The sequence below is a fragment of the Maniola jurtina genome, chromosome Z (genome assembly GCF_905333055.1).
Source record: "Maniola jurtina chromosome Z, ilManJurt1.1, whole genome shotgun sequence".
In the NCBI taxonomy this organism is placed as follows: domain Eukaryota; kingdom Metazoa; phylum Arthropoda; class Insecta; order Lepidoptera; family Nymphalidae; genus Maniola; species Maniola jurtina.
Window position 1 is genome coordinate 2798396 of NC_060058.1, and position 26333 is coordinate 2824728.

A 26333-nucleotide genomic window follows, 5' to 3' on the forward strand; every position below is an offset into this window, starting at 1 on the left:
GGCTTGACCCACCATTAAATACCTTACCGGCTTCACCTCGCTTCGATTCCTGAAATCGGTACTGAAATTAAAATGGCCGACACCACCTGCCTGTGCGCTGACATCCCTCCACAAATCATCGAGCCGATACGGGTCTTCTCCGTTTGGTCGGAACGGCCAAGCGGGGGTACGGGCCTCGAGGCATGGCCTCCTTACCCGGGTGAGGCGCAGGGCAACATTGTACCCTGGTGGTGATCTTTTAGCCGGGATTTCACCGGCTAGGGCCCGCCATCTTGGCTTACGGCCCTAGTGGGCTTCTTAGTATATCCGGGGTTGTTAGTCCGGGATTGGTCTCCGCGCGACGGCGGCTAGAGTTCGCTGTCGAGCGCGGAGACGGGGTCATATCCGGTGGATCTTGCGTCGTCGTAGTCGTCGTCACTTAGGTCGGCTGCGTGCCGCGCCGGGGATGGCGATCGCAGGAGCTCACGAGGTAGTTGACGTCCGGTCGGCGGTCGAGGGATAAGTGGAGCGATGCCGTGGAGGTGTTCGTACGGTCCGTTGTCCGCGCGCGCAAACATGCGCCGCGCGAGTGTGCGGACGTACTCCTCCACGGTGGGCGTCTTGAGGTCGCGATGGATGACGTCATTCCTCACGTACCTCGGAGCTTCCACGATTAGGCGCAGGCACTTGTTTTGCTGGACCTGTAGGCGGCGTCTCTGGTACTCCGAACAGAGTGAGTACCAGGCTGGGGCCGCGTACGTCAACCTTGAGCGGACATAGGCTCCGTAGATTCGGAGCTTGGTCTTCAGTGAGAGGTTTGAGGCGAGGACCTGGCGCAGCATCGACGTAGCTGCACATGCCTGGTTAACGGCGTGGTTCACCATGGGAACCATGTGCAGGTTGGCGTCGATGTGACAGCCCAAGTAGCGCACCGAAGTCTGCCACTCTATGTCCTGCCCTCGAAGACGGAGTTGACGGTAGGGTTGCCGAGCACCGAACAGGATGGCGGCCGTCTTCCCCACGTTGACGGCCATTCTCCATTTATCCAGCCACTCCGGCAGCAGGTCCAACAAACGTTGTAGTCGGTTGATAGCGACGATCTGGTGGTACGACGACGCAAGATACGCGCTGTCGTCGGCGTAGAGCGATAACAGCACGTCTTCCTCCCCCTCGCGCAGATGTTCGGCGAGGGTAGGGATGTCATCCGTGTACACCGCGTATAGACACGGGGACAGGCAGCTGCCCTGCGGTACTCCTGCCCGTATTGGGCGCGGCTGGGAGTCCGCGCCTTCTACGGATACTCGGAAGGACCTGCCCTCCAGGAACGATGCTACCAGCCGCACGATCGCGGGTGGTAGGTTGGTCGAGAGGAGCTTCGCCAGGAGGCCTGCATGCCACACACGGTCGAAGGCCTTCTCGATGTCGAGGAAGACTCCGACGGTGCAGTATCCTCTGTTCTTCTCACTGGCGATGAAGTTTAGTCCTCTCGCTAGCTGGAGTGTCGTGGAGTGGTCTCTGCGAAAGCCGAACTGTTCGGCCCGCGGGCGTAGGTGCGGGGCGAGCCTTCGCAGTAATAGACGCTCGAACAGCTTAGCGATGTGCGGCAGGAGGGTGATTGGTCGATAGCTTCCTGGAAGACGCCGGTCCTTTCCTGGTTTGGGGATGGTGATCACCTTCCCCAGCTTCCATGAGTCCGGGAAGTGGGCGGTGCGGAGTATACCGTTAAAGAGTCTTGTCAGCGCGACAAGGCCTCTCCTAGGCAGCTGCTGTATATTCGAGCCGATACGAATCAATGCTCGGGTTGTGTCGTTACGAACTACTAGATGGCGCTGATGTTCTAAAGGGTTATCTCACAGTGGGTCAAGCCTTTCGGCTGAAACCTAAATATACGTTTTTTACCCTTCGGGGGAAAAACGTTTCTATTTTAATCATTACTAACATTCCCCTTTCCCCTCCACCTAAGCGTTAAGCTTGTGCTAGGGCCCGCAGCGCCATCTAGCGACCACACGACCCTTTCCAGCCATTCAATATGTATTTATTTCATTGGTGACGAGGTTTGAAACTGAAACTGCTCGCCGCTGCCCTGACGGCCGCTGCCATTTAAGTAAGTTTTGCGCTTTAGAGTAAAATACATTTAATTTGTACTGACATTTGATTTGCTACCACAACATCAATAACCAATTCTCTAACTATAGATTTATACTGGGGTCATGAAGAAGTTGTAGTGGAGTTAACATCAATTTGGTTGACCTAATTATATTAATATTTAACACAGTGTTAGCAAAACTAATTAGTGCCAGATCTTAAATCATTATTGATCTCGCAACTCAAGGGGTACGTCTTAAAATATTTAAAAAAAAATTAGTGCGTATAAATCCTGCCGTCCAAAGAGCTGAGTCGAATCGAGCCGAAACGACTGAGTATGAAAAACGATTCGACTCGGCGAGTGTTGAAGGCAAGTAGGTGTATTTAGTTACGGAGATAGATTGTTTCAGTTCGAAGATCAAAATAACCGACATGAAATCTATACTTAATTATTATCATTAAACATACCAGATAACATCTATAAGTAAACACTGATAAAGTTCTAAGGATTTTGAATTATTATTCTATTATTGCCGGTTCATATTAGTCTAGTTGCGTGATTTAGCAACTTTCCTCTAAATGGATGATGAATGGGCGTCATCGGAATTTAAGTAATTTTTCAAACTACTCGATTTTTGTAATCTTTATAAGTTTTGACCAAAACATTTGAGGAAATCCGCTCGTGTAATGTGTACTACACAAGGTCGTATTCTGTGCCAATCTTTACAAGAAATTCCAACAATAGACATCGATTGGCTGAGACGACAACAAAGCCGGATTGGAATGCTACCGGGATAATGTGAACTGGCCTTTAAGCATGGTAACACTTAAAGACATTCATGAATAAATAGACGTCAAATGGACACAAATTTTAACACGAGTATCGGTTTTTTTTCAACAACTATTCAACCACGATACGGTACTGAGCAATATAGACAGTCCATTCTCTCTCCACGATCTACAAAAGCCTGGAAAACGATATTTAGGTCTGAAAAATGTGTTTGTCACCTCCTTCTAATTTCACTGACAACAGTGTTGGCAACAACAGAATAGTCAGTGTCAGTGAAGTTAACAGGAACCAACCTGCCTGTTAGCAATGAATAGGGTAATAACATGGAATCAGGAAATACCTACTTCATAGGTACAAGACTTATTATTTCCTACGTGCAAGGATAAGATTTTTTGAAATTACGCGACGGTTTTTTTAAATTTAACTAACGATTTCAGCATTTTCAGGCCCAAAAACAAGCTCGAACATTCCTCGGTAGACGTTGCTAGATATATCAATATCCTACGCTATAGGATTGATAACTATTTCAAAAATTTATACATACTGCTCTGCCTTAATACCTTGTAAGAAAAATGCGCTTGAGGAAAAACATCTATATACACAATAATGTATATGGAATACACTCGTAGACATTGAACTGTGTTACAACGATAATAATTTACAAGAAACATCATTCGTCTTATTAACAATGATTTATTCATACAATCCATTGAGAAACTATTTGACCAATAAACCCACTACTATGACCTGAAACAGTGTACCTATTCAGTTAAATTGGTTATTACTTTATTTTAAATATGACCCCAGTTCACAAAAATTCGTTTGCAGTAGTTGTTTGATATAGTAATTAATCAGCGAAACGTTAAAACGCCTGACTTTATACATTCATATACTTATTAAGGTATTTGCGCACGGCGACATTTCCACGCGGATTTTAAACGCGACAGTCGCAACTTGATGCGCTAGTCGCGTTGTCGTGCGCAAAGGCTTTCATAGCCGACAAAAATCGCCTTTACATAACATGTTCTTAAAATACTACAATGAATAAAACGTAGATCGGCACAAACTGTCCTTTATCGACAGACAACATTTTACTTTTAAAGTACCGGTAATACTGAATTCCGTAATATAACACGAATAATATATACCTCGTTACGTTATAGCCAAAAGGGCGTTTTAAATAAGACCTTATCAATTAGTGCTTACAACTATGACTATATAACTTTTCCAATACTAAAAGTTACTGAGACTCTACTCCATAATTATAAAATAATTTAGCATTCACCAAATATATATGTTTCATGTATTTTAACAACCCCGATTATTTAAATTAATATATAATTGTGATTTTTTTTTTGTGATTGTGATATATTCGATCCCCACATTTTTGCCTCGGTCTCTTAACTAATAACTCAATGTCATTAAAAAAAATAAACCTATGAGACGTTAGTAAAATTAAAATTAATGCATACCTACTCAATTACTTAGCTAAATAAAACTTAACAAAAACAAAAAAAAAAACATTAAAACCATCGCATGTCTAGAAATAATTTGTACTAGGTCAATGAAATTAACGAGATGTCATTTATGTAAATGTCAATAAAACAATTTAAAAAAACATAGATAAAGAGTTCCTTCCGGTAGTATGAACGATGAAAAAAAAAAACAAAAAAAAAACTTAGTCAAGTGCCTGTCAGAATAATTCAAAGATAGGATTCCATAGTGACGCTAATAAAGATGACTTCTTACCTTTGATGAAGTTAGCATAAACCGAGAAGGCAAGAACTATCATATTCTCGTATAATATCGTATATGAAAACTCATAACTGAGTAGGTTCCTACGATAGTGGAGCGGTATTTATAGTTAATCATAGTTCTAGCCTTCTTGGTAAGCTAACTTCGTTAAAAGTTGTTGTGTTTGTTTGTATATGCATAATATAGTAGAGTACTAGAAGCCAACAAACAGCTTAGCTATTTCTATACTACCAGAAGGAAGCATTTCGTTATAAATGGGTAAAGAAATTAATTTAATAATAAAATTGTGTAATTTTTCCTTCATAATTGTATATAACGCGTTCTAATTTATTATGTGCGTTATACAGGTTGGGGAGACCAGCTCTTCAACCATAGAGATGGCAACACTGGCAAAGTTGTGCCAAAGGCAGCACCACAATGTAGGGTAGTTGACTGTTGTACATCTTAATGTACTTCCTACATTACGTATCTTTTTGAAAATATGCGTTATACAAAACCTAGTAATTCATTTTGCGTATTAGTTTTATTTCAATAAACAACAATTGAAAAATATAATTACTATTGATCGAAGTATTGCGCAGTTTTTTGGAAATTTTGTGACAATTTGAACGTACTGTAGAATAACGCGTATTGTCAAAGGGATAATATAAGGAGTCCTTTTCCTAAGAATATTTTGTATAAAACTTAACTTAACTCGTATAATTCATAATTTTTTATTTAAGTTACGTTACATTATGGCTAGGTTTAAAAAGAATTAACAGCAAAGTTACATGTAAAAGTTCCACATTTTGAAATTCTTTTATTTTGCCTAATGTGACTTGTTGCAGATGGAAATAGCTTAAATATATCTGACACATTTTGCAAACAAATCGCTTGAATCAGCCTGTTTGAGTCCACTACTGGGCATAGGCCTTCCTGAGAGCGCACCACCAAAGACGGTCCTTCGCCTTCCTCATCTACCTGCTACCGCTATCTACTTAGGGTTGCCAGTCAAGCGGGTTGGAGGTAGTCCCACGCTGCACTTGCTGGTGCGCGATCATCACTCTAGATCAGCTGCCCCAACGACCACCAGTTGTGCGACAGGCATGCCTTGCCCACTGCCACTTCAGCTTACGTATTCGTTGAGCAAAATTGTATAAGTTACTTTCGTTCTCCAACGGATTTTCTCGTCACTGAATTTGCCTCCTAACATAGCTCGCTCCATAGCACGCTGACAACTTTGAAGTTGTGGACGTATGTATTTTTCAGCGCCACGGGTAGGGCACATACTAACTTAAAATTGGCAATAGAATTACTGCGTAAAAATCAAATATTATCTGGTGGGAGGCTTCGGCCGTGGCTAGGTACCCTACCCTACCAACAAAGCCATGCCGCCAAGCTTTTTAGCGATCCGATACGATGCAGTGTGAATACCAAAAGGGTTTAATGAAAACGGCCATACTCCTTGCAGGTTAGTCCGCTTCCATCTTAGACTGCATCATCACTTACTACCAGATGAGAAATGGTTTCAAAGTCAAGGCCTAACTTGTAACTGAATAAATAAAGAAAAAAAAAATAGTAGACACAAAAATGTAGACTAATTAGGATTATACTTCATTGTACAATTATTAATTTAATTAAAACACTTTTTATCAATAGATGTTGTATCTACTAATGAATGTTAAAATTTAACATTAATTACTATCGTCATTAATTATGAAATATAGCTCCATTGTTCCAAAGTTTAACAAAACATAATTAATTTGTTACTCCAACTAAAATATTTATCCTTTTACGCGGAGGAAAAAGTTACAAAATTTTCAGTAAACATGGTTATTCCGACCCGCCGTCCCATCAATTAATTAGTTATTTTTAATCAAATAAGCGCCGCGCAAAAATGTTTTTCACATTAATATTACCTACTACAAGTTATTGAAATGGGATTTCAGTATTCGAACAGTGTGTGTATTGATTAATTATACATAGATCCGAGACATGATCGCTATCTATGGACATCATAAGAAAGCTTAGAGTCCGCGGGCGATGGAGAAAGCTATGCTTGGAGATTCTCTACGTGATCAAATCAGAAACGAGGAGATACCAGAGTAACCAACATAGCTCAACGACTTACGAAGTTGAAATGGCAATGGTCGGGGCACGTCGTTTGAAAAACCCATAACCGTTGGGGTCCCATGGTGCTAGAATGGTAACCTCCCACCAGAAAGCGCAACGTTGATAGACCCCCTACAAACGACATCAAACAAGTTGCAACGAGCCGCTGGAATCAGAAAGGCGAAAGACCGTGGCGTGTGCAAGTCTCTAAGTACCCATCCTAAGTCTTATAATGAGGATGAATATCAAACAATCATTGTAGGATTTCACGGAACTGACTTTGGAACATTTTCGTTAGCATGCCAGTCAACTACCCAAATTATAGGCCAGGGTCAAATTTAGCTGATTCCGCGCGGATTTATCCTCTTGCGATTTCCCGCTACATTTGACCGTGGCTTTACAGAGTCTCTAGTAAAACTTTTCAAATTAGATAAGACCTCGACCACAAGGATCGTGCTGACCATAGACGATTAAGTTTACCGTCAAGTTTGCAGCGGACTTGAAGCGCCGTCCTATCATCTGATAGCCATACATCGTCAAGTGCGCATGACGTCATTCACACTGACAGCTATTCACCGTCAAGTTTAATGTAAAAAACGAGTTAAAGAATGGCTACTCAAACAAACGTACGCTGATACTGAAAAAATGCTGGAAGTTCAAACGTAACATACTTAATAAAATATCAATTTCAAACGTATTACATATATAATATATATAACACTTACACACTTTCACACAGGCACACGCACTCACGCACACACACACACACGCACACACATACACACTCACACACTTACACACACACGCATACACACTACACGCACACCTTGTATTGTATACAAAAATAATATAAAAAATTGAAATATTTTATGTAAATTAAAAAAGTAAATTATGTATGACATATTAACTATTAACTATGACTCAATTAGTATAGGAGAGCACTGTCGCCTAAGATACAGGTTCTACCGAGTTTAGGGACAGTGGATCAACAATATAATTTGTGCTAGTTTTGTCAGTTTTATTAGGTTATACTAAATTATTTTAAATTATATTTTAGTTGTTTTAGTTGTAATTTTGTCTAGAATAAGTTGTAACTTTTGTAAAATTTTGGCTGCAATAAACAATTTGTTTGTTTGTTTGTTTGTAATGGACGCCGCTTCAAGTCCGCTACAAAGTTGACGTTAAACTTGATCGCGTATGGCCAACGTAAGCACCGCACATTTTTTGCACGATACAAATTACCGAATACGTTGTGCCGCATAGATGAGTATAGACTACTGTAAAAAACAAACAGTTTAACAGTGTGAACGGGAATATCATATTCAGTGTAAGTGCTACTACGTATTCGGCAAGATTTATTCAGCAAAAAAAACCTGGGGTTCCAAAGCTAAGTGACCCGTTTACATATGAGGCAAATCTTTAAGCTTACATGAAAAGCATCACTAGGACCTCTTTACAAATTAAACGAAAAAGATAGACGGATGCCAGGACGATATAAATGAAGCAATCTCGAGAAGCCATTTCAAAGTCAAAACAATTAATTCAAAATAGGTACTATTGTACACTTTGGATTGTCAATTGTTGAATTTGCCATTTTCAATAATAATAGAATGGCAAAAAGGTTGACTCAAACAAAACTGACTAAACTCTTACATATACGTATGTAGTATGGCTCCAGGATTCCGTCTGTCTTAAGTCTGTGCCTCTATGTACAATTGTACAGTCAAGTTTAAAATTCATGTAATATAGTAAAATTTTGACGAATGGCAGACGTTGCGTAAAAGTATAAAAAAAAAAACTTATGCCAAAAGCGTAATTCTTGTGCAAAAGTAGCATTGCGCGCTTACTGTTCACTTGGTTTCTTCGACTCAGTGGGACGATATACCTGAAAAAAAAAAAACGCACGAAAGATTTTTCAAAAGATAAGGCTAGAACTGCACATTGCGGCAGAGTAGAAGCGATGCGACACCTATTATTATCTATACTAATACTATAAAAGTCAAAAGTCAAACCATTTATTCAAAGTAGATACTATTGTACTCTTTTTGATGGTTAGAACTGTTAGATTTGTAAGATGATATGGTGGTGATAATTAATTACGTTAACTTGAAACTAAAGCTACGAAAGTTCCAAACACGCTCAGGTCTGAGGCTATTATATTAGAGTTCCGTACCTCCAAAGGAAAAAGGGAACCCTTATAGGATCACTTCGGCGTCTGTCTGTCAAGACCCGTTAAGGAAATCAAAACCTATAAAGCACTTCCCGTTAACAGGACTCTCTCCGTCACTTACTCCATACAATCGTAGTTCCCATTTCATTTGAATATTAAGCAACCAAAGTCCATGAAATTTTGCAGACATAGTCTAGAAACTAATATCTGTGTCTGTGGTGTTTTAGATTTTTCTAATAATATGTAGTTTTAAAATTACAGGGGCTCAAAGATTTGTATTTTTGTTTAAAAAAAGGCCCAACTTTGTGCTCGTTTTTCTAGACAATGGAGCAATTTAATGAAATTTGGAAAAACCACAGACCTAGAAAATTTAATGAATATTATGTAGTAAAAAAATTATCGTTATATATTTTATATTGTTATAATTATGTGGGAACTACGAAAACCAGAAATTACACCCAGAAATCTTGAAAATTTCGTGCTGTCTCGATTTGTGCAAGCGGGGTGGTGAAGTGCGGGGGACGACACGTGAAACTGACAGAAACTGACAGTCTAAACACACGGGCCACATTTAGACTGCACCCAACTCCACACTTGTCGATAGGTCTAACTAAATACACTGGTACATTTCAACTTGCGTTAGACGTATGCGTTACCTACTCAGACGTTGCCTGTAGATAAAAATATGTCTCATGTTTGCCGGCAATAGCGCATGCATCAAACCCTGCAAGTTGCAACTCTCTTGCAACCTATTCCTCACGCAATACGCACAGCTTTAATATTATAATTTTTGACAATGTATACTATATGTAATGCCATATCACAGGTCACTCTCTGATTTATTGCTAACAATTTACTTCCAAATGCAAAGAAATCTAAGTGTGTTGAATTCACACTGCCCAATACCAGGACCTTAAATGACATAAGTTCATTGATAAATAATCATATGTTGAAAATAAAGGAGAACCCCGTGTTTCTCGGTATAATGTTAGATGCAAAGCTTCTATGGAACACCCATATATCAACACTTGATGGTAAACTCAGCTCTGCTGCTTACACTGTTAGAAAAACTCGACAGGTACTGACGTGGAAACTGCAAAAATTGTATATTTTGCCTATTTTCACTGTATTATGTCTTACGGACTCTTGCTATGAGATAAAGCGGTAGATATTGAGAAAAAAATGTATTACAGAAAAGGACAGGACGTGCAATTTATAATTTAAAACCGCGCGCTGCCATACAATAAAAATATAAGGAAATAAGTACCTTATCTATTATCTTATAGTAGCTTTTAAATATATTTACAACTAGCTAATGCCCACAGCTTCGCTCGCGTGGATTTAGGTTTTTAAAAATCCCGATCCTTTCATTTCCCAGAACAAAAGTTGCCTCTCCGTAATAGCCCGTCCCCGGGATGCAACTTGTTTCTGTATCACGTAAGAATATTTAAACGGATGATCCTTTTCAAATCCCGAGGGATCACCAGGATTTAGGAATGCATTTTCTTACAGCATCAGGGTTGAGGTCAACGACAAAGTGTTTACTTGGTATAGATACCTTCAATATCAATTAATAATCGACACTTTTTAAATCCCATTAGCTTTAGTAGTCAGGTCCCCTGCAACATCAGGATTGAGGAGTTGGAATCCAAATTTTTTATTGAACAATGTCGCAAACTTTCTTTATCGATTAAAAAAACTACCCAAAATTACGCAGTTAGGTTACCTGCCAAATTTCATGGTTTTGAGTCAACGGGTACCCTAGAGGTTTTCTTGACACACACGACAGACAGACAGATAGACAACAAAGTGATCCTATAAGAGTTCCGTTTTTCATTTTGAGGTACGAAACCCTAGAAAACGTAGGAACGGCATTCCGAACCAGTGGTAAATTTTTCTGACCATCCAAAAACACTTTGAAGTTTACCTAAAAGTTTACAGGAATAAAAATTTATCATTGTATTCCATTCCATTTCATTCTATTCCATTCTGTTCAAAGATAAATAGATAATAAAAATATTTGTCACCGAAACAATAATTTACGATACATCAACCAATATCAATTTTACTGATGACAATCTGACTATTACCAAAGTGAACGACTACTATAATATCTATTATATACGACTAACATAATATGTATTATAAATTGTGTGCCGTTTGCATTCTCACTAGGTTCTCATTAAGTTTGTTTTATTTGGTTAAACTTTCTGGCATTTATATTGTTATGACGTTTAATTGGCAAACAGTCTGTTTATTGGCTCAAACTCAAAAATTCAGCCAATCACAACAAAGAAAATATTGTAATAATGATTGATGCAGCTTTCTGTAATTGAAAACAAAATATTTGACATTAACTTGAATGTGACAGTGTTTTCCGAATAGGGTTGCCAGAGGCCCCGTATTTTACTGGTTACCCCGTATTTCAGGATACAGAAACCTGTAATTATGAAAATAAAATACGGGGCAAATAAAACTAAATATTTTTAGGGTTCCGTAACTCAAAAGCAAAAAAGAACTCTTATAGGATCACTCCGTTGTCTGTCAGTCTGTCAGTCTTTCTGTCTGTCCGTCTGTCCATCTGTCCTTCTATCCGTCTGTCATGTGCTCATGAACAAACATTAGTATTTTCAATTTTCAAAGTAAGATAACTACATATATCAAGTGGGTTATCATATGAAAGGGCTTTACCTGTTCATTCTAAAACAGATTTTTATTTATTTTTATGCATATTTTTTTAATGCATAACAGTTTTTGATTTCTCGAGTAAAATGTCGGAAAAAATACCCGAATACGGAACCCTCGGTGCGTGGGTCTGACTCGCACTTGGCCGGTTTTTTACAAATTCAGCAGGAGCTGGCTGGCGAAATCAAACACTGACGTTATGACCAGTAGAAAGAATATTTTCCTTTTGCGGCTATGCGTAGCCGAAACCCACTCGATATTGATCATGGTCGTAGCCAAGGCAGCGGGGCTTGGTTTGAGGATGTAAGCCTTTTTTTATACAAGTAAGCCCGTGACTTTAATCCTTTCTAGTGGTAAGTGATGATGCAGTCTAATTTCTTGGCCGTTAGGGCCATAGTAACCATATAACTAGCCATGACCGAAGCCTCCCATCAGACCAGAAATTTAGAAATGGCGACTGCGCCTGGGAAGCCGTCAAAAACCTAAGCCTAAAATAATACTTACACTATTTCTTACATTTGCTTACCAATTTTTTTTGGAAATATATCAAACATTTCGCGCTCACTTCACTCGCGCTTTGAATTTGTATTACTTGGTGTAAACCCCGCAATTTCGTTTGCATGAATTTAGATTTTTAAAAATTCCGTGGGGGATTTTCCGGGCTAAAAAGCCGCCTAAAAAAAATGTCTGGGATGCAAGTTACCTCTGAATAGTAAGTACCAAAATTTTGGTAAAGAAGATGGGCCGTGAAAGGGTAACAAATAGATAAGCAAATAGATATACTGTCGTATTCGTAATATTAGTATGGATAGGAAGCTTTAAAAATATAATCTTGCTATGGCTAAACTCGTTTCCCTTTCACTTTAATTTTTTCTGTATTGAACCAAAAACACTTACGCTCACTGCGCTCGCGCTTTTTTGTTGTTGTATTTTATCTCACTGTCAAATTGAAAGGCGAAATTCCACTAACCAGGTAATTAGCCCATAAAGTTGAGCGAATGTTTTTTTCCTCATGACAGGATTCAGTTCCGGCCCTGATAAAACCTCTCCCGCAATCGATTCCTGGCTACGGCCATAGTATTGATACTGTGAAGGTGGAATTACAAATTAAATGTAATTTTAAGTTAAAATGAAAAGATTGTATGCATGAAATGTATAACATTTTGCTTTACAAAACTAAGAGTTTTTAAAAGCTATTTAAATAAATAAATCTTTTATTTAAAACCACATTGCAAACACAGTTCACCAATCAAGACACGGCAACATACAGAGAAAAAATACAAAACTTACAAATAAACTGAAATATCTAAATAGGCTTTCCATGCATTTCAGAGAGAACCACCGTCTATTTCTTCAAATACTTCAAATTTTCAAATTTCTTCAAATCTAAACCCCGTATTTTTGATGGTGGTAGCCTGTAAATCAAAAAGAGGCAGGTGGCAACCCTACTACTTCCTAGACAGAATTTAAAAATTGTTTTCATTACTCGGTATGCCTACTGCCATAGTGTGACAGAAAGTGTGACGGTAGTTGAGACCTCTGATTGGCCGACTCTCTTTCACTATTTGCTAAAATTGATGATTGCAACAACAATTTTTTCTTTTTTGTAATCGAAAACAGAACACGGACGTCAAACAGGTTGACTAATTGCAATCATTTCTGACCGGCTAACATTGTTCCGCTAGTGGCTCAAACTCACTGTCGCAGCAAGAACATGGTAAATTCAGCCAATCACAGCAATTTCAATTGGTTATCACAAATGTACCGATCTAGGAACCGAGAATGCACGAACCAGGGCAGATAGACATAAGAACAATAATATCATACGTAGGAAATCGACGGGGGATCGTTGACAACGATAGCCTTAACCTAGAATCATGAAATTCGGCAGGTAACAATCTCTTATAGCACAAGTAAAGAAACAAATGCGAAAACCGTGAATTTGTGCTAACATAACAAAACAAATGTAAGCGATATGGCTACGGGACCATTTTTCTCTGTTTTAAGTTTAATTAGTAAGGCACATGCGTCTTTTAATGACAAAATAAAAATATTTCATTAGAAGCATGCACCGCAAGCTTTGTAAAGCATAATTACAAATTAAATTTGTACAAGAAAAACAAGTCTTTTAAAATCAAATAATAATTATCTTTGATTAACAAATATATAAGACGTTTCTTCGAAATCTCTATCTTTTTAACCCCCGACCCAAAAAGAGGGGTGTTATAAGTTTGACGTGTGTATCTGTGTATCTGCCTGTGGCCTCGTAGCGCCTAAACGAATGAACCGATTTTAATTTAGTTTTTTTTGTTTGTTTAGATATAGGTATTGGTCCGTTTTTAAAAACGTTTAAGCATTCCCTGGGATTGAAATAGATTTCTTTCCACGTCTTCTTAACAGACAGATATTGATTGGAACGCATTATTGTGCTTCCTTTGTTATCATTAACTCCACAAGGTCATTGATTCAATTTTATCACAATAAAAATTCTTTTCAAAAATCAACTTCCAAAGTAAAAAACTTTTATTTCGACACTTATGTTGAAGCGCCACGCGTCTATTTTGAGTTTCTTTTTATGCTTAATGCAGTGACTGGTTATGGAAATTTATCTTCCTCTGATGAGTAAAAACAATTTCTTCAAATCGGTTCAGAAATCTTGGACAAGTTACATACATAGAAAAAACTTCCATCCTTTTTTGGGAGTCGGTTAAAAATAGAAACCAATTTATTGTACAGATCCAGATTAGTATGCTCATAGATCGTTTTTAAAATCGATTAATACTAAAACTAAATAATACTAAAACTAAATAATACTAAAACTACAAAGCAACACTTTTAGATAAGCGGACAGTCTAAGAGAAAAAAAACCACATCGATAAACACCTGTAATCACCTCAACGGGCAGAGAGCTGCGGCGCGGGAAGTGCTGGAACGTGCGCTCGTGCACGTTGTACGTCGTCTTGGCCAGCCACTGTTGGCAGGTGATCATCGGGCTCTGCTTCCTGCGGCCCCCGTTCACGCTGTGGCGCAGAGCCCCGAGCGAGGCGAGGCCTCTCAGCTCGGAGGCTGCCACGGGCGCGGGCGCGGAGCCGCGGCGGCGCGACCAGCTGTCCTTCCCGGACAGCGTGCGGCGTAACAGTTGTGGCAATGCTGTGCCCACTTCACGCATCTTTTTCTCTTTTGGCGCTGTTGAATGTTACACACATTACATTATGTAAAACTAGCTGATGCCCGCGACTTCGTTCGCGTGGATGTAGGTTTTTTAAAATTCCCGTGGGAACTCTTTGATTTTCCGGAATAAAAAGTAGCCTATGTGCTAATCCAGGGTATAATATATCTCCATTCTAAATTTCAGCCCAATCCGTCCAGTAGTTTTTGCGTGAAGGAGTAACAAACATACACACACACACACACACACTCACATACAAACTTTCGCCTTTATAATATTAGTGTGATTCGAAAGCTGAGTAACAATAAAATCATCTCGTTACTCTTTTTAGGATTCCGTACCAACGGAACCCAATGAGGCCTGGGCCTTCGTTGCCCCGTGTCCGTCCGTATGTCTGTCAGCGGGCTGTATCTCATGAACCATAACAGGTAGAGAGTTGAAATTTTCAGTGTGTATTTCTATTGCCGCTACAAAAACGAATAATAAAAAACCAAGATGGCGAATTTTCAAATGACCGCCGTGCAAATTAAAAAATTTAAAAGTACATAGTGTTATATCTTATACGATATTACGGAACCTATCGTGTGCGAGTCCGACTCGCATTTGACCCGTTTTTTATGGCCCCGTAACAATACAAACGGTAAAAAGTAATAGAAATGTCCTCCCGATCGAATTTTGGATACGGTGGGCAATCTCCACAGAAACTAGCCATCTGCGCGAGAGATATAGGTATAGGCAGAAAAACCCGATGCCGAACCAAACCCAGGATATCATCATTGCAGTCGAAAATGTTAATCACTAGACCAATGAAGCAGTCAAAGTCGGAACGAGCAAATTAATAAAAATAAGCTTACTATAAATGGCAGCGTCAGTCGGCATAGATTTCCTACGACGAAGCAGTTGGTCGGAGGTATTGAGCTGCACGGTAGACAAGTTGTCCCGGAGTTGGGTGCCGACCGGCAAGGATTCTCGCCGCATGCCTCGCGCGGGCCTCCCCGTAGGGAGATTCAGATTCTCCTTGTGTGCGGCACAAGTATCAGGAGCTACATCTACATTATTTTCAGAAGCGTCATCATTTTCAGTCTTATCGGTTTCAATCTTCCAGAACGAATCGCTAATCTTGCGTTCCATCCTCTCGGTTCCCAAGGTCATAGCAAAGTCAGTTCTGCAGCGGGACGGGTAGATGGCGTCCTCGTTGCTCATGTAGAGTGGTCGGCAGGTGAGCGATTGGCTTCGCGCGGCCGTTTCGAGCGGCGGGAACGTCTGCTGGCGAACCAGTTTCCACGATCCGCCCTGCTTGAGTACGGTGCTGAGACGTGTGGCTTGCACCGGAGTCGTGATGGACGCTATGGAAGAATCCGGTAGCAATTTCTCCGTGCTGAGAAGCTTCTCTGCCGCTTCGTCGAGTTTGCAGTGACCTCGTACCCTGAGTTGGGAATGAATGGAAAGTTCGCTGCCCATCGGGGTAAGGATTTCCCTGTGTAGCGAGGACGCCAAGGAGTCTCGACTTCTATTTTTGACTTTAAATCGAGAATCTTGAAATACATTGAGCGGAACAGAAAAGCGACGCAACTGTTCCTTTAGACCGTTGGGCCTAGTCGGATTCAGTGAACCTCTCCGAAGCGGCAGCAGTAATTCTGAGCTGTCCGATATGTTCGTGCCTGACTCCAGATCGTCGTCGACCAGGTCCGCGTCGGATATCTCTGTCCGAGTCTCCTCAGCTAACTCTTGAGCAACCAACGTTTCCCATTTATTTTGATTGTACAACAGGTTCTCCAGCATTTGCGCGGAAAGATCGTTTTGAAGGAAACGGTGCCATTCAGTGATGAGTGGAGTCACAACGAATTTCAAGAACCCTGGAAATACCAACGCATCTACGTTATTTTGAGTTTGTGCGAAATAATATATTGACAGCAGTAACTGACACAAACGTAAAGGAAATACAGTGTAATGGCCAATAAATACTCAAATATTGGTACGCTAATGACGACAAGGCAATTATTGAGAGGAAACTATATATCATGAAACAATTTGGAGATTCAATTAATATTGATATTTTTATGTTACTACATACAGCATATAATTTGGAACAGTTCTATTAATCTTCCAGAAACTGCTCTATCCGGTGCAGGTGTTTGTAATAATCATCATTTAATGTTATTTAATACTCTATATAATTCTTTTGAATTATTTCACCGTAAGTTTTTGTGGATTAGAAAACTTTAGATACTCCGCCTCTACTCTACTCCTGTATGATAGAACTTGGATGGGTTCGAAACTAGTCGGGCTTACGTCGGCTAACCACGAGTACAGCCGCGATAATCTTTACTTCTTTATAATATCAGTGTGGATGTTGGAGAGCACACGAAGGGATCCAGCTGGTTATGCTGGTTTCCAGCACTTACCTGTCTGGATCTTTGGTATGGAGGTGGTATGACGATCGCAGAGCGCTGTGACGGGCAAGTTCAGTTTCCGCTCGTAGTCCCCTTGGCGGAAGAACTCCTCGCACACTTTGAGGCTCCACTTCCTGCTGATCTCCCAGGGTCTGCACGGGTTGGAGATGTCTGCGCACTTGAGAGCGATCTGCAGCACCAGATGCCGGTGGTCGCTTTTCCTCAGGTCGAGCGTATTTGTATCCAAGTATGTCTGTAACAATGCAAAGATTGGATGTTACGGGCTTAGAAGGACGCTGCAGACATATTCATAACCTTAGTGGTTTATCGCTGTCAAAAGCAGACTTGCTGAATATTCCCTGTTTTGATAATTAAAAAAAAAGATGCGGTGATAGCCTAGTAGTTAAGATCTCTTTGATTTCAAAAAAACACGTCGGCCTTCTACATGGGAGGTCCCGGGTTCGATTCCGGGCAAGCAATTACAACTTTTCGTAGTTATTGCATTTTCACTTGCAAATATCACTTTTTTATTCACTATAGGTAAGCGCTTGACCACAATCACACCTGATGGAAAGTGATGATGTGGTCTAAGATGGGACGCGTTTACCTAGAAGGTGCCTATTCACTCTTGTTTTAAAGATACCCGGATTGTAATTGGTAGGAAACACAGATCGCGGAAGAGTATTCCAAACCTTAGCCATGCGTATGAGGAATGAAGACGCAAAACGTTTTGTGCGTGTAGATGGAACGTCGACGACATAAGGATGGAAACTCGCCCGACGTCTTGCGGTTCGGTGGTAAAATGGTGAAGGTGGGACAAGATCGAAAAGTTCCTGTGCACACTCTCCGAAATATATCCTATAAAACACCGATAAGCCGGCGACCTTACGGCGGTGATCGAGACTTTGAAGTTTCGCCAACAAAGGAGAGTTTTCGCCTATAAGTCTCCTAGCTCGACGGTCAACGGCATCCAGAGCCGCTAGTTGGTACTTTGCGGAGCCATCACAGAAGTGACTGCAGTACTCCATGCACGACCTGACTTGTGCTTGATACAAAGTAATCAGTTGGCGCGGCGTGAAGTACTGCTTGACCTTGTTAAGAATGCCTAGTTTTTTTGCGGCGGTCTTGGCTTTGGCTTCGATGGATCTTCCGAAGTTGATGTTAGCCGAGACGTCGAGACCTAGGAGATCTATGTGATCAGTGATGTTAATAGATATATTCCGGAAAGTGGGAACTTGCTCTAACAGTCAAGGAAAACATCGTGAGGAAACCTGCGTGCCTTAGAGTTCTCCATAATGTACTCAAAGGCGTGTGAAGTCTACCAATCCGCACTAGGCCAACATGGCGGACTATGCCCTAAATACTTCTTGAGAAGAGACCCGTGCTTATTAGTGTGCCGGTGATGGGTTGATCATGATGATGGTTATCAGTGTTAGTTTTGTAGTTTTGATGTCATGTCCACACGCAAATCTGATAATCTGAAAGTTCTGAAACATATTATACAGAAACTCTGAGCGCAGTTCGTTAACTTTGTTTGGCACAAACCTTCTGTATAGTGGCACCACATTCATGATAATAATTATGAAACACGTAACAAAACCTCGAGGTTTCACCTGTCAACGACAAGGTGTGTGACATGAGCCGTCACGACCAGCGTGGTAGAGTTTTAAATCCTACTTATTTAATGTTATAAACGCGAAACTTTGTTATGTATGGATGTTTGTTACTCTTTATCCGTCCGATACTCTTAATCCGTCCAGTAGTTTTTGCGTGAAGGAGTAACAAACATACACACACACACACAAACTTTCGCCTTTATAATATTAGTGTGAAGTGTGATAGTGTGAAATGTGATATTCACGGGAACGAAGTCACAGCATCATCTAGTGTTATAATATTCTCAAATCTTTGCTTTCACGTCACTCCTAGTGCTCAAATACCTATTTGACAGGTGTCGACTCAAATCAATCCGAGAGCTTCCTCACTCTAGTTTACTCTGGTAGTTCCCCATTGCTGTCTACCCCAAGTAAAGACACTGACTTAGCAGTTAGTTGCTCTGCGGTGGTCGTAAAGACATAGTATCGCAGTGATTAACATACACAGGGGCGCCGGGTTTTTAAAATTCCCGTGGTTGCTCCAGCTTTTAATGGCATACCTAGCTACTGATATATTTTTTATTTATTTCAGTACTGTACACATACTTTTGTTTTAAAACATTCAATTCAAAATAAATAAAATTGCGCGTCATTTATCTCATTAAAAGTCTTTAACTTTGATATAAAATTATTTAGGTATGGTAAGTATATTATTTAGATCGCGTTTGTTAAAAGATGAGAATTATTTTAGATATTTATAGTCGTGGGTGCTCGGCATCCACTATTTACCTCTCGTGGGTGCTGGAGCACCCGAGCACCCACGGAGTCGGCGCCCCTGAACATACATACATGCGGGGCTAGGCATAGATTAGTTAACTAGTTGACCGTGTTTGCGCTGTATGCATAACCCAGTTTCCCAATTTGAGATTACTCCCGGGTGAGTAATGATTGATAAACATCTTAATAGCACACTTTCAGATTACCTACGCATTCTCTTATCTGATACGCGAAGATTTGAATAGTTTTATGTTGTTTTTCATATTAGGAGACAAAAAATAAGCGACGATCTATCACACTATCTAATATTATAAAGGCGAAAGATTGTTTGTGTGTATGTTATGATAGTCACTCTTCCACGCAATAAAACGTACATAATTTCGAAAAGTTAGAAAGGCGAGACTGGGATGGAACCCCGGACCCTCCTCCCGACTAGGAGGCCGACGAGCGACGTCTTTACCACTGGGCTATCACCGCTTCTTCGATATAATAATATATGTCCTTCTTTTTTTTTTGGAAATTCCATCCATAAGGGGGTTAAATAGGGGATGAAGGTTTGTATGAAACTGGTTGTAACTTGTATGCCTCGTTACAGTGGTTTAGATGATATTTTTGATTTGTAATTTTCATATTTAAATATTTATGTACCTAAACATTTTTAGAATTCTTTCTTTAAATAAAAAAAAAGGCCTACATTCTTGAAAATTGGGACCTGTTTGAGTTTTGTGTTAAAAATAAAGAATTGCGTGTGTCAAGATTATTGTATTCCGCCCAAAAGTTGAAAGTTTGTAAGTAAATGCGCGTAACTTTTACCTATATTTATGCAAATTGTTGGTACTGTGGTACATATTTGAGCTTTCGGTACAAAATGAAATGTTTAGATTGAATTTCCATAATTCCACTCGATGAAGTCGTGGCGGACCAGCTAGTCTATAAAAGTAGAAGAAAAATAAAAAACGATTTTCGTAAGTACAAATTCGGGATATCCGCGTCAGTAAATAGGTACATATTAACATTACAGCTAGCGTCGCTGCGCAATATTCCAATATTAGCTCCTAGCAAATATGTAAATGTATGCATAGATTTCCGAGACAAATTTCAATTACTTAATATAAATGAAAACATTGAAGGCGTTGAGCTCCGTCACTAATTGTAAGCCAAGTGGCATAACGAATTTCATTCGGCATACATTGTATTGTAAATTGTACACAAATGAGCTAACTACTATATTGTATGGTATGATGAAAGTGACGTGACTATTATGAAAATATGGCCCCAATTTGTGGCCGAATTACTAACATTATTTTTTTACACTAAAACCGTGCATTTTAGCTAAGAGTGAGAAAGTGCCAGCCAATCAAAATTTATTTTTAGGGTTCCGTACCTCAAAAGGAAAAACGGAACCCTTATAAGATTACTTTGTTCTCTGCTTGTCTGTCCGTCTGTTATATCTGTCAATAAAACCTATAAGGTAGGTTCGATGCCGGGCACGCACTTCTAACTTTTCGGAGTTCTATACGTTTATGTCAGCAAATAGTTTATAATTTATAATATTTACGTTATGCACCACGAGTTAGCACACACAAAATATTTAAATAAAAAAGTTGATAACTCAGTTTTCTGCTTATGTATCGAACTGCGTATTCATATAACTTGTTTGACAGTTTGAACTAACTTAACTTGTTTGAACTTTGAAAGAATTTTAATAAATTTAAAATAATTATTGTTAAAAAATTAACCCGAATTTAACTTAATTTTTAACGATTCGTCACATACAAACCAAACATTCACTTGTTTTAATTTTTTTCGCGATCGCAAACTCGCGATATGTTAATTAACGATAGTACCTACCTACCTACTTGATTATTCGTTATGAGAAAATAGAATTTTAGATCATATTATTATATTATCAAACCTTGTAACACAGTTCACATAAATTATGGCAAAGTTATTTGATTAAATGAGCAGTGTTATTTCTCATTTATATATGTACGATATATCATAAGTTATAACTGGTCGACCTCTATAGAGCAGCGGTGCGAATGTATCAAGTACCTTGACATGTTACTTACAAACTCATAGAGGGTGTAACCAGAACGCTAGCAAAAACTTAGCGCTATTAATATACTACCTTAACACAATCCAATGCCAATTGCCATTTGCCTTATCTTTTAGTTTTAGTGATTCAGTATTTTTCAAACCCCCCTACGTCGGGGCATTGACTTCGACTGACTTATTTATGGAACGTTCGTTGATCTCTAGCATCAGTCAGATGTTTTATTTGCAATATATTTGTACAGTGTGACAATAGCTTATAAGCTATTTTATAATGTATAACAATGTGTTACATGAAATAAAAGTCAGTCCTATAACAACCACCGGGTCGTTCACTCATATGAATGCCACCGCGCCCGGGGAGGCACGGAGGTTATGTCGAACTTTTACCGACTAAAACCCCACGGCGTTCCACGCATCGCCTGATGGCTAGGTTACGGGGCCAAACACGTTCGCGCAGCCTAGCCAGCGGCGCCTACTAAGGACTCTCCTCGGGGGACCAATATAGTCCCGACACATCGTCTGAGGCACACCACGAATACATAGGTGCGCCTTCCGACTCGAGGACTGGTATCTTTTCGGGCGATAGACTCCCCGTGTCCATCGCCCGAGAGCCTTTCTCAAGGGGGTAGGCGGTGGTTGTGGGCAACTCGCCTACGCCTAACCCTCCTACGACGGATGGCATGAGAGCTCAAATCATCTTCTCTCATGCGTTCCGCCGACTCTTTCTGCGACATTAACTCCTCGCAGAAAGACTCTACCGCTTTCCAAGACCTATCGCTGCCCGCCATGGCTTTGACCACGGCTGGCAGGGAGAGGTCTAGCCCTACTACTGTTACGAGCGTCTCTCGCGACTCAGCCCATGCTGGGCACTCTGCCAGAGTGTGCTGCGCCGTATCCATGCCACTGCCATACTCATGGCACTCCTCAGTAGGCTCCCCACCAGCATTCCTGCACAGGTACCTTCCGAAGCAGCCGTGCCCCGAAAGGACCTGCACAAGATGAAAGGTGAGTACTCCGTGGCCAAATGGATTACACAGCCATCAATGACTTGGTTAGCGATATGCGGCGTGTGTTACTGCCACAAAAATCGCCTATAGCTGTCCAAAATAAGATACAACAGTTAAGGCAAAATAATAGATCTGTACAAGATTATGGGAAATAAATGTCTGAACTTTTTGTTGACCTTACAATATCAATATCGAAAGGTGATTCAAATGCTTATGCAGTACTTAAGCCGTTAAATGAAAAATTTATTATAAAAAGTTTGCCGACGAGTTGCGAAACCGTACACTTAGCACGGTAATTACAGCCAGGAACTACGATTCGCTTAAGGATGCGATTCAGGGTGCCCTTGATAAAGAAATCTCGAACCCTTCCCCTTCAACAGGTGATTTATTAACCGTGAAACAGCGTACATACTACCAATCTAGGAATTTTAATAATTACACAGGTAAATGGAATACAGGTAAGTATAGAGGTTCACGGCCATCATATTATGTACCTGGTAGAGGACGAGCATTGGGGCATCAAGTTTCAGCGCTCAATTACTCTTCTTCGAGAGGAAAACAGAACGGCGCTCGTGGGTTGACACGAGGTCGCGGAGGTAAGTTTTCTAATAATAATTATTATTTTATTTCTCTTTTGTTTCTGTTATTTATTGATTTTGTTGTTGCTGTTATTTTATTTTTTGTTCTTTCTGTGTTTCTGTTATTTTTTCTGTTGTTTTTGTTATTTTATTGTTTGCTGTTTAAAAATAGGGTAAAATGTGAAAAATAAATAAATGAGTGTAAAAAAATTATTATTATTATAGAAATCGAGGAGCTAAACAGACTAGAAATGTCATGCATATGTTGGGCGGATCAGAATCGGATTGTCAGATTAAACCCTCCCCTGAAAACCACTTTGAGAATGAACACTTCGGGAATAAACACTTTATTAACCTTACAGAAAAATGTAAAATACGTAGAATTTTATTTGAACAATACAAGAAGCTTGGTTATTAGATACCGGCGCAAGCATTTCAGCGGTATGCCAAACAATAGTATGTAACAATACACCCAAAGCCGACCGCCGTATTCTAATCATATTCAAGCGAAAGGCTCTAATTATTTAACACTACTCCAAGTGGTGTACAATTACCGCATGAGTTATATGTATTCGATTCTTTACCCTGTGTGTCTAATGGAATTTTAGGTCTAGAATTTTTCCCTTTGTACGGAGCTCATATCGACTTAGAAAATTGAATTTTAACATTGAACTATAATGGAATAAAATTTATACTACCATCACACTAATATTATAAAGGAGAAAGTTTGTATGTGTGTGTGTGTGTGTGTATGTTTGTTACTCCTTCACGCAAAAACTACTGGACGGATTGGGCTGAAATTTAGAATGGAGATAGATTATACCCTGGATTAGCACATAGGCTACTTTTTATCCCGGAAAACTAAAGAGTTCCCCCGGGATTTCGCAAAAACCTAAATCCACGCAGACGAAGTCGCGGGCGTCAGCTAGTTGTTAAATAATATTGAAGTTGAGAAACCTAACTTTTTGACTATACCTGCTAGGTCTGAATGTACGCATTACATTACCACTAGTATGACTGAAGAAAGCGTAGTCTGCGCATCCGAATTTATTGTGAGCATGCTAGTTATGCCTAAGAACGGAAAAATACCTATAAAAGTTTTGAATACTACTGAAAACGATTTTTATTTACAGGATATAAAACCTATTATACACAAGGCTTATGACAAGGCACAATAGATTATGATATTTGTTTATTTGAAAATCCCTGTAGAGACTCAAATAGAGTGAAACGTTTATTCAAATTACTAAATTTAAACCATTTTTTGGAGGAACAATTGCATTGAAAATATATGCGCAAAATATAACGACATATTTTACCTTGAAGGTGACCAATTTACCACTACTAAGCTTTATAAACATTCAATTTCTTTAAAGCCCAATACGACGCCAGTGTATTCCAAGCGTTATAGACTTCCGCGTTCACAAAAAAAAAAAAAAATGGATTTATCAGTAATCCTATCTAATGCCTTATCAGTAATCATCCGTACCATCACCTGTCATTTTTGCTAGCGTTCTGGTTACACACTGTATGAACCACGCCAAACCGTGTCAAATGCGTGTCAGAACTCAGAACTCAGCAGAGCACGCTAAAAACTTTTACAGGAAAGTCATCATTATTAGTTCATCGCCGGTCTACTACTGAGCACAGCTCTTCTGTCAGAATTAGAAGGATTTAGGCAATAATCCCCAACGCTGACTTCTCCCAACATTGAGAACATTATGGAGAACTCTTAGGCATACAAATTTCCTCACTATGTTTGCCTTCTGCGTTAAAGGAAGTAATATTTAATTTCTTAAATTATAGTATAGGTTCAACACAGCTATTTGATAATATTTGACCAATTATTCCATAGGATTTATAAAGAGCACGAAGTCCGGATTTAATCAGTTGATGGCTAGTTTCATGAGTATTGAAGCAGGTTTACAATAATGTTTTATTATAATAGAAATGTTTCTTTGCGCGAGAAAACATACCTATTATAATTAAAGAGATCTACATTAAAAGATTTTAATAGCGAGTCTTTATTTCAAGTTTCAACAATGATTTTACACCACAAATATATAACGCTCATACATATTAAGTACATGGTGTATAAAATGCGTCCTTTCTAATGGGAACGACAGAAAATACAAACCAATCGAGAGTATAAGAGATAGCCTTTGCAAAAGTGATCCAATTAATGTAAAAAAAATTTAGACAGGCATCGGGCAATGTGACCAAAGTAGCCAGAAGTTTTGATAACGAGTATCTAGTTAAAATAAGTTGGTGAACAAAAAAAGCTAAAATAGAAATGGGCATGGCATGCATGTAACCGAATTGACAGAACAAGCTGGGCATTCGATTAACGGAATGGATCCCAAGGGGTGTGAAAATGGAAAAAGATCGTCAAAAGAAACATTGGGTAAGATTTTTTTCAAATGACTAGGTACTCGTATACCGCAGGGAGGTAATTTTATGAAAAAGTAATGCTGAAGAATATGACATCATCTAAGCTTTGGTAAAGTAATATCTGTCAAGGACTGAACTATCGTCAAAATTTTAAAACCTGTACACAATTTTTGATTTCTTCATAATTAGGCCAAATCATTTCAAATTTCTGGGTCATTGGTTAATATTATTTATTCATGACCAGACAGACAGATAGACAGACAACAAAGTGACATAAGGGTTACGTTTTTCTTTTTGAGGTACGGAACCCGAAAAATTTGAAAGAAACCATATGGCAGCTTTATCGCGACATTTTCAAATATGAAAAAAATCTTTTTAGTTTATTTTTGTAAGGCAGGGCATGCATTTTCTTCATTACGTATTGTTTGCCTAGGAACTTCTAAAAGGATTTCATAAATGTATTCGTATAGAAGATACCAGTGACAATTGATGCAGCGGGCACGCGGTGAAAGCTGTCGAAACGATTAATATTGACAGTGCGTCGGCGCAGAGAGTTTAGGGGTGTCACTAACGTCAAGTCATAACGATAGACCCATCGCCGGCTCACTACAGAGAACGGGTCTCCTCTTAGAATGAAAAGAGTTCTGGCCAAGTGCGGATTGGCAAACTTTACCTTTGAGAACACTTTGAAGAACTCTCAGGCATACAGGTTTCCTCACGATGTTTTCCTTCACCGTTAAAGCAAGTGATATTCAATTACATATAACGCACATAACTGAAAAGTTAGAAGTGCTTGCCCGGGATCGAAGT

General features: G+C 39.6%; 1 protein-coding gene across 2 annotated transcripts in view; it reads right to left on the bottom strand.

Annotated features, from left to right (window-relative positions):
* Window positions 1–7852: 7852 nt before the first annotated feature.
* The window catches only part of LOC123880347 (cGMP-inhibited 3',5'-cyclic phosphodiesterase B-like), a 122165-nt gene continuing 103684 nt past the window's right edge, over window positions 7853–26333 (bottom strand). The window contains exons 7-10 of one of the 2 annotated variants that reach the window (XM_045928442.1): window positions 17130–17370; window positions 15579–16580; window positions 14449–14741; window positions 7853–8585 (exon numbers count right to left, since the gene is read on the bottom strand). In XM_045928442.1, the coding sequence (XP_045784398.1) occupies window positions 8544–8585; window positions 14449–14741; window positions 15579–16580; window positions 17130–17370 (1578 nt within the window). In that variant the 3' untranslated portion in view covers window positions 7853–8543. Of the gene's footprint in view, window positions 8586–14438; window positions 14742–15578; window positions 16581–17129; window positions 17371–26333 lie in introns of both variants that reach the window. The other variant, XM_045928443.1, reaches the window with a different exon arrangement.